Source organism: Ylistrum balloti, unplaced genomic scaffold (genome assembly GCF_031769215.1).
Source record: "Ylistrum balloti isolate Yb309-2 unplaced genomic scaffold, AGI_CSIRO_Ybal_v1 Utg369666, whole genome shotgun sequence".
NCBI lineage: Eukaryota > Metazoa > Mollusca > Bivalvia > Pectinida > Pectinidae > Ylistrum > Ylistrum balloti.
In genome coordinates, this window is record NW_026781914.1 from 34,342 (window position 1) to 46,387 (window position 12,046).

The following is a 12,046-nucleotide window of genomic DNA, read 5'->3' on the forward strand; positions in this document are numbered from 1 at the left end:
GTACCAAAGGATATCGCATTGTGCAACTATAGATAAACCGAAGTACGAATGTGACCGTTGTGACTACAAAACCCAGCTCAAATACCGGATGAGACGTCATCAGAGGATTCACAACGAGGATTTCTTCTACTGTGCGTCGTGTCCTTCAAGATTTACAGAACCTTGTCGGCTTTTGGCTCATGTACGGTCACGACATGGTGGTCAAGTTCTCAAATGTGACTTGTGTGGGGCCGTCTTCCCTTCTGACGATGCTTTGAATGACCACAAGATGTCTCAACATGCACATGCTCTTGCATTCAAAAACACACTTACATCATTACCACTCTAAAATATAGCAATCCAAGATAGTAAAAAGCTCATATCAAATATATTTTTCAGTGCCATTAAAGAACATTTTTGTTATTCCTACAAGGAGTTGAATTATATATTTGACATTAAAAATTCTTTGCATCATCCTATTATGATACGTAGTCACTTGCATTGTCAAGTATTTTTTCCGGGTTTCACCATATGAGGGACATTTCTAAAAATGTGTGACGAAAGTTTACATACACTTCATGGAATTCATCAGTAACACAATGATATTGGCTATTGCTGTTTATTTCCTGTACCAGTGGTTATTTGTTACCAATAACATGGATGTATGACTAATCGGCAAGATTTGAACCAGGAAATAGGAAGTAAAGCCGGAAAATCTCTACGTCATTTCACTACATGTAACATACGAGCGTGTAATAAAAAAAAGGTGTCAATTTGATGTCATTGTATTATATTGCACTATTCCAATTTCTCTTCTACTTTGCTTTCACATCTCATTTGGGATATTTGCCTTTGCCTTGGGACGTTCACCTTGATATATGATGTAGTCGGTTTGGAGATTTGCATACACGTAAAATCATTTCAATATTCTGTCAAGACTATGCCACAGAATTCTAGAGGATTTGCCCGTGGGTATTCGTCGGTTTTTAATCAGGACGAAGAGGAATCCATACAATGAAATGTGGCTATTATTTGTAGTAAACAATAGTGAACTGTGCGATTATAAATATAATAATAATATTATAAATAAACAAGTTTTAATTTCAAGTTTGTTTAAGTGAGCTGGAAAGAAATGTTCGAGTAGATAAAACTCGTATGAAACGTAAATTAATGTAATGATCTGTTAACACTGTAGCCAAGGTCATGTTGTGGTTGTGTTTTGTTGTTTGCCTGACATCAATTTATAGACATGTATTTTTATTGATTCGGATGAAAGCGTGCGCGTGATCTTACCCCAGGAAATCCACATAGACGGGCCGATTATTCCATACCCCAAACATCAAAGTTGGATATCACAAATAAAACCTTGGTAACCTGCAGTTATTCAGCTGTGTCAAGTAATTTTGATATGGTTACTAGGACATAAATAACAGGGTAGTTATGGTGAAGTTTTAATATTGAAAACTTTTTGCGGAAGACAGTTTTGAAAGTTCTCAATGTAAAGAGTCTGAAGACTTTATTAGTACGACTCAGAATGCATTTGATACCCTTGGAATCACCCAGCAACAATAACAATGTATCATAGAAAACGTTCAGATTACTGGCTATCGCCACTTCTCAGGGCTTCAATCTTCCTTCTATCCTTCACCGTTTATTAAGATACTGAAATATTTGCTTTTTTTCATTTGCAAAATATTAATTCTCGCTATATATTGCAACATGTTTCAACTCCAAGTTCAGTATGTTGTACTGTAAATTGAATTTAGATCAAAGTTTAATGTTTGATTTTTTGGTAAATTAACGCAATCGCTTATTAGCGCATCCTCAATCATGCTATATATACAAAAAACAGAAATTACAATTATCTCAGTCATATCATTTCAGCGTGATGAAGTCTTTAATACGATTATCGCTAAAACACGTCAGTATACCATGCTAAAATTGCTTTTATAGGTACCATCGAGTTTTGTGTCGAGTACAATATGATTGTAGGGATAGACTCAGCTGGTGGACTTAAATCTCTCGGATTTGCCATAGTCTATTATACCACGTTTGAGTTCATAAGATTGTTTTCGCTGTTCAGCAGATGTACATGTACTTGATGTTCTTTTTGCATGATCCAATATATTGACAAACTACTAAATTGGTTGAATTAGTGAGTAATGTTCCTGTCTATCAATATATTCACATTTTTTACGCCGATATTAATTTTCTTGTTTCATCTTCAGTGTTTCCATGCTGTAGGTCTCTAACATCACTAACGAGAAGCGAGAAACAGCTGTTCGTTACTTCTCATATGTTGTCCCATTAGTATCTTTTCATATTTGTAAGTTGCTGTTGGGTGGTGCGTTTTGCGAACAGCTCCACTAAGTTAGATTTTATCCGATATCTGAATTGTTTCTCAGTCAGCTCAATACTTAAACGGTAATCATTTCTTAAATTTCCCAATTTTATATTCTTGGTAATTGAAATAGGCGGTCTGAAGATATCATCATGTTGTATGTCGTGTGCACAAAACTAGAGCGCCTAACATTGCATCACATTCTTCACAAGGAGCCATGATGTATTATGAATATGCCAAGCAATTAAGTGATGTCATTGTACATGCAGCCGCGTGTCAAAAGAAAACTAAATCTGTTGACATTAGCAATCATAAAAAGTTATATTGGATGACATTGTCACAATGGAGTACTTCAATGGTTGGTGAAAGTGAAAGTCTGAGTAGGAAGATATTTCATAATATTTTCTTTCGCTTATTTTCAGGAAGACAATTCAGGGGAGCAAAACCAGGTCCCAAACGAGGTAAAATGAAGAACCGGGGAATGTTACGTGGTACTACAGTATATAGACCAGGACAAATGTACGAGTGTGACCAGTGTGAATATAAAACCCAGGTCAAATACAGAATGCAGCGCCACCAACGAATACATAACGGGGATTTCATCTATTGTAACCATTGTCCATCTCGCTTTACAGAACCGTGTCGGCTTCTAGCTCACGTGCGATTACGGCATGGTGGTCAAGTGGTCAAGTGTGAACTGTGCGGAGCGGTGTTCCCTTCGGACGATGCTTTGAACGACCACAATATGCTACAGCACGCACGAGTACTCACATTCTGTAGCCCGCGCAAACCTAAGCCACCCTAAAGTGTGCAAAGTAGGACGGAAGTATCAATCACCATAGTGTCTTTCTTGGGATTTACATTTGTACGATAAAAACCACAAATGTATTTTATGATTTCCCACACTTTCACTTAAAATTAAATGATAGATATTTTTTTCAAATCAGACATATGAACAGTCATCATTAATTTGATTACAGATAATACCTTGATTAGAATTAATTATTTGATGAAAACATGGAGCCAATTTATTACACAATAATGAAACACAAGTGCATACATTTTCTTTCTCGTTTTGAAACACTTCGGATAGTTTTGATATTGCTAGTTACAGTTACTGTAGAGCGTGTCTTATGACATATACTGTGGATGCACCATTTATCAGCGCGCTTATTGATAAATATTTGAGTATGTTTAAGGTTTTCGCCAAGTAAGCTTTCTTTTTGTAGATGTCATTGATTTCTGATATCTTTGATGTTGATCATGAAGATCAAAACTAGTTACTATGGTGTTGACATAATTTTGACTTTTGTTGATTTAAATCACTTAATCTTTATCATGTTTATTCTGAGAAAATTACATTCCTACTTCCTCACTTTTCTGGAGTTATCAATTTACTGCCAGGAAATAATGTTTCTCCACGACACAATTCTATTGTAATATAATTACTCCATGGATAAAATTGCATATCACAATTAATAGGTTGAATCAGTGCTTTTTGTTTGTTAGAAGGGTGATTCTCTTAGTTAAGCTTTATTGTACTTTTCTCGTTCTTATTTTCGTTGTGAATATACTGGGGTCATTATGTACCTGATTCACAATATTTCTCAGCACTTACAGATCTGTAAAAGATCAGATACATATGTCTCAGCACTTACAGATCTGTAAAAGATCAGATACATATTTCTCAACACTTACAGATCTGTAAAAGATCAGATACATATGTCTCAGCTGTTACAGATCTGTAAAAGATCCGATACATATTTCTCAGCTGTTACAGATCTGTAAATATCAGATACATATTTCTCAGCTGTTACAGATCTGTAAAAGATCAGATACATATGTCTCAGCTGTTACAGATCTGTAAAAGATCAGATACATATGTCTCAGCTGTTACAGATCTGTAAAAGATCAGATATATATTTCTCGGCTGTTACAGATCTGTAAAAGATCCGATACATATTTCTCGGCTGTTACAGATCTGTAAAAGATCAGATACATATTTCTCAGCTGTTACAGATCTGTAAAAGATCAGATACATATTTCTCGGCTGTTACAGATCTGTAAAAGATCAGATACATATTTCTTAGCTGTTACAGATCTGTAAAAGATCAGATACATATTTCTCAGCTGTTACAGATCTGTAAAAGATCAGATACATATGTCTCAGCTGTTACAGATCTGTAAAAGATCAGATATATATTTCTCGGCTGTTACAGATCTGTAAAAGATCCGATACATATTTCTCGGCTGTTACAGATCTGTAAAAGATCAGATACATATTTCTCAGCTGTTACAGATCTGTAAAAGATCAGATACATATGTCTCAGCTGTTACAGATCTGTAAAAGATCCGATACATATTTCTCGGCTGTTACAGATCTGTAAAAGATCAGATACATATTTCTCGGCTGTTACAGATCTGTAAAAGATCAGATACATATTTCTCGGCTGTTACAGATCTGTAAAAGATCAGATACATATTTCTCGGCTGTTACAGATCTGTAAAAGATCAGATACATATTTCTCAGCTGTTACAGATCTGTAAAAGATCAGATACATATTTCTCGACTGTTACAGATCTGTAAAAGATCCGATACATATTTCTCGGCTGTTACAGATCTGTAAAAGATCCGATACATTTTTCTCGGCTGTTACAGATCTGTAAAAGATGATACATTTGTGAGGTTGTTTACGAACATCAATTTACTGAGTTGTTCTCTTAATCTTGCAATTGTAAACATTTTATTTCGTGTCTATTTTGATTATTTGTATTTAGGTGTTCCAATGTAAACTAGTTAAATCTGTTGTTACATTGTTAATCATGTTTGATGTCAGAATAAAGTTCTATTGTGATGGCATTGTTCTATAGTTATTTAAGATTTTCCTGTGGTATTTACACATCATTACAGATAAATGCTATGACGGTAGGTAAACTATTCTCCTGGGTTCGACATTCACCATGACGATGGACCTGGTATGATTTGATCTGATTTCATTACTCTTATTCCGGAAGTTTAAACATCTACGGCTTTATCGACGACATACTTCATACAAACCTTGGTCAATCCAAATAAGTAATGTTACATTCGCTTATGAGAATCATATATATATATATATATAAACGGAATCATCAAACAAACTAACGAACTCAAGCACATCCAGCTTGCTTCATAACGAACAATATTTCTCAGTGAGATCACTATGGCAACCCAAAAATTTCCAATAATTTTCATCATTCAGCTTTTCTCGAAACCGGATGTTGCGAGTTTGTCATTTGTCGACATCTTACTCGAATGTCGAGATATTGGGATCTGTGACATGTATGTTGTATACATTAGAGCCAAACGATTCTTCTATTTCGTGCCCTAAAGACCTAAAGTTTGAAGATGAGGCGACTAAGGAAAATTGAACGTGGTCAAAAACTGTCAAAATCTAGAGCGTGCACATGCTCCATTATTCAATAAATTCAGTAATTTTCATGCATGTATGGTTATTTCAGAACCACAATAAGGTCAATTGTTCCGGCAGGGTAAGCGTCTTCTTCAGTAAAATATATTTTGTTTATCTAGAGCTGTGGTTTAACCTCAGACAATATCATCGATAAAGTGGCCAAGCCCATGTGATTATCGATAATCTGTTGATTTATTTACCCATGTATATCATAATACTTATCAAAATATTCGATAATAAACTATTAATATACTGTATCGCTACCCCGCTATAGGAACGATAGAATGGAATCAACGACTATTGTGTTCACTGAATTTATATGTGAGCTCTCTTGCGGTACCGTATAACAAGATTTTAACGGATATTTTGCAGTTTGAAATATTATTAATATCCGAAAACAGTTCCCCTGGTCAATTTTTAAGAGTATTTTCTTCAAACTAGACTCCTATGATCTCTGTTTCGAGGTCTCCTTGATCACAAACAATTTTAGCCTCGTCTTTGGGTTTTGATCACCTCGTCAGATCCTGTACGTGTCCTTATCCATAATGATTATTGGGTATATTATTAGTTATGTAGTTTGCTAGTGACCCCCTACAGGAATAAAGGGGTTCAGTCAGATTGGTAGGGGGTGAGGGCGAAGGGGTTCAGTCAGATTGGTAGGGGGTGAGGGCGAAGCCCTGTAGGGGGTCACTAGCAAACTACATAACGAATTTATTGCACCAAGGACCCACATAAATATATATATAATACGTCCCATCACATTTCCTGGCATCCATGTAAAAATGGCCAAGACATTCGTCCAGTCGGACTACATCGTAATCTTCAAAATCTGGGTTTTGCTGCTTTTCCACCAAATAATCTTTGAACACTTTAGCGGCCAACTTATTAGCTTTTAACGTCTTATCAGCGTTAAGTGCCAGGCGTTTTTTTTCCTTGTCTGCAGCTGTCGTCTGCCCGAACCGCCCAGCCATTTTTGATCCGAGTCAAATAGGTGCTTCGTGTAGGGGAAACAACTCGTACTAGATAATAGCAACTTCTAGGATTCACTCTAGCCAATATTCCGACACGGAACAGAATGTGAATATCGCCAATCTGTGATTTGAAATTACGAAGTGACGCCTTTCAGAGATAATGGATGGCGGCCATTGCCCCCTATATATTCAGCTGCCCCCTATAGATTTATAGGGGGCAAGCAACGTCCAATCAGATCAATGCATTCTAGTCCGAGGTGCAATAATATAAAATGAATGTAAGAATGATTTTAAAGTTTTCGAGCTCTCGTATTATAGGTGTTATTCACTTGTTTGTCTTTCTTTTTATACGCGCTTCCTAGTGTTATCTTCATAGAAACTTGCTCTGGAAGCGTGTGTCTTCCGTTTTCCTACCATCGTATCTGAACCAGCGAATATACACAGGAATGTGTGAATATAAGTACGTGACTTGACTTACACAATTTACCAACATGGAAAAGACACGATAAATAATACACTTCGTTGTAGTATTAGAAATTTGCTGTCATCAACAGGTCATTGTTTTTCCTGATTGCTATCAGAAAAGACTAAACATCACGGTAGTAAAACTATAGCACCTATAGTAAGTGGTTCGAGGATGCACGCGACACGTGTAATAGCTTGGAGACGGATCTCACAGTGAGTACATTTATTCAATCATAGAGATATATAAAATAGAAAAATCAGAGACCTAATAGAGTTGGTAAAAAAACGATTGCATTGGCTTCGTCTAATTCTAGAGAGAAGTAATTTCAATTTGACTCGGCATTCTCTTCTTTTTAAAATATGAACATTCCATACTGGCTTGGCCTCCTCTTCCTGACATATAATTTCACATTGACATTGGCTTACTCTGTTTCTGAAGATACAAATTCCAATTGACTTGACCTCTCCTTCCTCTAAAGATAAGAAAAATATTGTTGACTTCCTTTTTTTCTTCAGAAGTAATATCAAATTGACTTGGCCTCTCGTCTTTCTTGAAATAGACTTTCTCCATCTTAAGATAAATTATCATATTAACTTGGCCTATCTAACTTCATATTGACTCGGCTTCCTCTCCTTCAGGTATATTTTTATATTGACTTAGTTGCCTTTCTTTCATAAGATATAGATTAAAACTGACATGACCTGCTCTCCTTCTAAAGAAATAATGTCGAATTGACTTGACCTTCTGTCCTTCTTAAGATATACCGTCATTTTGACAAAGCTTACTCTCCTTGAGATATGTTTTTATATTGTCTCAACCCCCTCTCCTTCTTAAGATATAATTTCACGTTGGCTCGTCCTCTTTTTTCTTCTTGACATATAATTGTTTTGCTTCTTCTACGTTTAAATATGAATTCGAATCGACTTCGCTACATCTCCTTTTAAATGTATAATTTCATTTCCATCAAATGCATATATCTTAGCTAAAATATCAGGACTTTCGAAAGCGCAATACCAAGACAACCCACTCCGATCAGTTTGGACTTCGATAAGGATTTATTCGCTGTGTTGCGGCATAATGTAAGGATTTTTTTTATGTTTACAACACCTCAGAGACGGAGTTACCATCGGCAGTCAAAATCATGTCCATTGGCTTTCACGGTCTTAGTACGGCTGAATAATCTTTTGGTAAAACAAATGCCCTAACGCAAATAGACACGGATATTCGACCGGAAAATGAGTTGATGGATTTCGTTTTTTATTATAAACAATAACATCTAAAAGACCATGAGGAAATAATGTCAGTGGTTCTTGTTAGCTCTGTGTTCAGATAAATGTTGTTATAAATTAGTATCAAAATCATTACAATATCGTCTTCGTAAGGATGATACATTGACAATTCATAATATAACGGGTACATAAGAGTATAAAGGAAATTTATGTTGCTTTTAACGAAGAAGTATTTAAAGGACAAATATAGCCTGAAATGTTCGCCTTTTTTGCTTCATGGTATCGTAAACCTTGCTAATTAAAAACTTGTACACACGGAAATATCACTGTGACATTATATTACTAATGAAAAGACTTTAATGTGCATCTTTAGAAACTCAGAAATGTTTTTTTAATATCAAATCTAATTGACGTCTTGGTGCCGGATGCAGGGAATGACACTATCAGAAAACGTAACAGTTATTATAATCATACCTACCGAAAGTAAGGCATACCTATGTTAATCTCATTCTAAAAACACAAATTTGTTATTATGCTCCAAGAACATCCCAAATTGAGAACAGAAAAGTGGCAACACTCTAAATTAAACATATCCAATTTGTTGAAATATCAATGTAAGCAATAAATATTTAGTACAAGGTGTCGTTATCCTACAACAAATATCCATTACATTGCCAAACAATTATTTAGTTTGTTAGCATTAGCAATATGTGTTAAAAAGCCATAAAACAAATACCAAAGGCATGCCAAACTGGCACGATTTGTTCTTAACTTGACGTCCTTTTATTGTAGGCTTCGTGTCAGTATTTTATTGCCAAGAATGAATAGCAATTTTGACGAAAGGAATCCATTTCCAACCAGATCTTAAATCAATCCACTTTTGGGGTATTGACTATCCTTCCGATTTTATGGAACTAGCAATTAGTTCCTTAAATAGCAACTCGTGGAGAAAATGATAAAACAATCCCGAAGTAATTTTGAAATGTATACTCCAATGCTCCTATATAACGTAAACTGAAAAGGAAATTGTATCAGTCGTGTTTATTTTGATCAATAAATCATCGAACAAGATATGTTTATGAAACACTGTGATCCAAGTTGCAACAAAATTCAAATTAAATGGTAAAAATTACCACTGGAAAGGTCTTGTCACAAGGAACACACATGCCAAATATGACAGTCCTACCTCATACGGTGCAATAGTTGTGGGCAAGGTTAAAACTGACAACAGACAAACTATACAGCAGACAGCACAAAAAACAATATGTCCTCGACGTTTCAATTCGAGGCACGCACAGCCGATAGTCTGACCACAACCGTTACATAAATTAGTACCATTTTATACAGCATAGATTGATATCACTTTTTTGAAAAAAAGTATTGATATAAAATCATGTTAAAAAATGTTTAAAAAAAAACATGCTCAAGGGACATGATTTATTGATTAATTGACATGGATACTTTGTGCACGTGTTTGTTGTATTGCTGATGAATATTTAATTTATGACATTCAACATACTTGTATACATGGTATTATAACGCTTGGAGTTTGGTGACATTTTCGGGACAAGTGAAGCGCGTACGTTTTGTTTACATAAATTGTTCAATGCTTGTAAACTTGAATTCCTTCTGCTCTCAAGCTGAATGAAAGGTTCGTCGTGTATCCCTGCAAACAAGCTAAATCAGTATCGATTTAACGATTTGCTGGTTATCTTTGTAAACCATATTTGTAAGCATCGATCAGTTAGATAGTGATAAAGTGGTTGAAATGTCATGTCTGATGAAGTAAAGACAATCACTTTCTTTGGGACTTGCTTGAAACGCGTTTTCGATGAAGCAGAAGACGCTTACCATTCCAGACCACACAGTCTTATTTTCTTTTCAGTGGTATTCCTTTAAACCTTCATATTCGTCATCGTTTCATAAAATTTTATATAAAGATTCTGTTAAGATATAGGTATTTTCTTTCAACAATAAACGTTGATAAGCTGAATATAAATTTCCATATTGGTCCAGTTCTTGTATACCTTGTTCCCACTTGAGAACCCGTCGTCACTAACTTAGGTTGGCGAAGATTTACATCGTGGGTGTTGTCGATGAAGGATAAGACGCTTACTCTTCTGGAAGATATGGTCTTACTCTCTTTGTACTCTTTCAGATGTTTCCATGTAAATCTTATTTGTTCATATGTTGCCCTTGTTTAATTGAATATGCGTTTGGATGATGATTGTGTTGACATGTTGGTATTTCCTTGGATTTATGGATAGTGAAAGGGTAGTGCTAAACTATTTGAATGAATAACTTTTCTTGACAATGGATTAGCTGTATGGTGGTCAAAAAGGTAATAGTACCCACCTGTTAAATTTAAAGTTCATACCCTTGCTTTCTTGTCGTTCTCTTTCTTTGTTGGTACTGGTGCATGGTCTACGTGTTGGTGCGCCATGTTGTTATTGATTTCTATCGATAGAGGCTGACGTCGTGCCCACTGTTTCTTGGTATAAGTACGACAACTTAATGATAGTTGTCCGTGGTAACAGTTCCTAATTTAGGTCGAATATTAATGTCAACTCTATCGTTCAGGTGGCAGAACCCGACATTGTTATAGACGTGGTGAACGTTATTAGTTCGCCTTCTAGTAACTACTCGATCGTTTAAGGCGCTGAGCAAACGTCATGGTGTAGGGCTGGATATCGAACAATGGGCGTACAGAACTTGTGACCATCATGAGCACCTCGTTCTTTATGTTAAACAGCACAACGTTTCAGCAAGAGTAAGAACATCTATGTTATGTCAGGACCATCGCTTTCCCAAATTTCACTGGGCCCTTCTGGAAAAAGGTGGATATAAATGTCAGCAACTTCAAAGTTGAGGACCATTTACAGGAAGGAGAAAACTCGACAAGGCCTATGATTCCACGATTCCATTAGACGTCAGTGTCTTTTTATGTGGATTTTACGTATATTGAGAGGCTAGCGAAGTCTTGTCACGATACCTAAATGATATGGAGTCAATTTAGAGATAAAACAGATGTTGATCATTACTACTGATAAAGAATTGACAGTTTGAATGGTAATATCGGTACAATAATATAACGTTTTCGTTTTAATATAACGGAGGCTAGTACATAAACCTCACGTCATGCAACATATTTCATTAGTACTCCGTAATTCTAAAGCTTACACAGCCTCCTCATCATCAGCGTATATTAACACATTCGCATGATAAATATCGACACATTAAGTAACTATACTATATATACAATAATACACTGTATATACTAAGTAACTATACCACATATTCAATAATACATTGTATACACACATGAGATTGCTATACCATATATACAATAATACATTGTATACACACATGAGATTGCTACACCATATACACCATAATACATTGTATACACACATGAGATTGCTATACCATATACACAATAATACATTTTATACACACATGAGATTGCTATACCATATATACAATAATACATTGTATACACACATGAGATTGCTACACCATATACACAATAATACATTTTATACACACATGAGATTGCTATACCATATATACAATAATACATTGTTTACACTAAGTAACTATACAAAAAT

At 35.4% G+C, this 12,046-nt stretch overlaps 1 protein-coding gene across 1 annotated transcript; it reads left to right on the forward strand.

The window, feature by feature from the left end:
• Positions 1–2,540: 2,540 nt before the first annotated feature.
• On the forward strand, positions 2,541–3,125 carry LOC132560136 (zinc finger protein interacting with ribonucleoprotein K-like). The gene has a single exon (XM_060224788.1). The coding sequence runs from the start codon at positions 2,541–2,543 to the stop codon at positions 3,123–3,125; it is 585 nt and encodes a 194-aa protein (XP_060080771.1).
• Positions 3,126–12,046: the final 8,921 nt, after the last annotated feature.

Coding starts and splice junctions, on each gene's coding strand:
- LOC132560136 (XM_060224788.1), top strand. CDS start 2,541: ATGTATTATGAATATGCCAAGCAATTAAGTGATGTCATTGTACATGCA.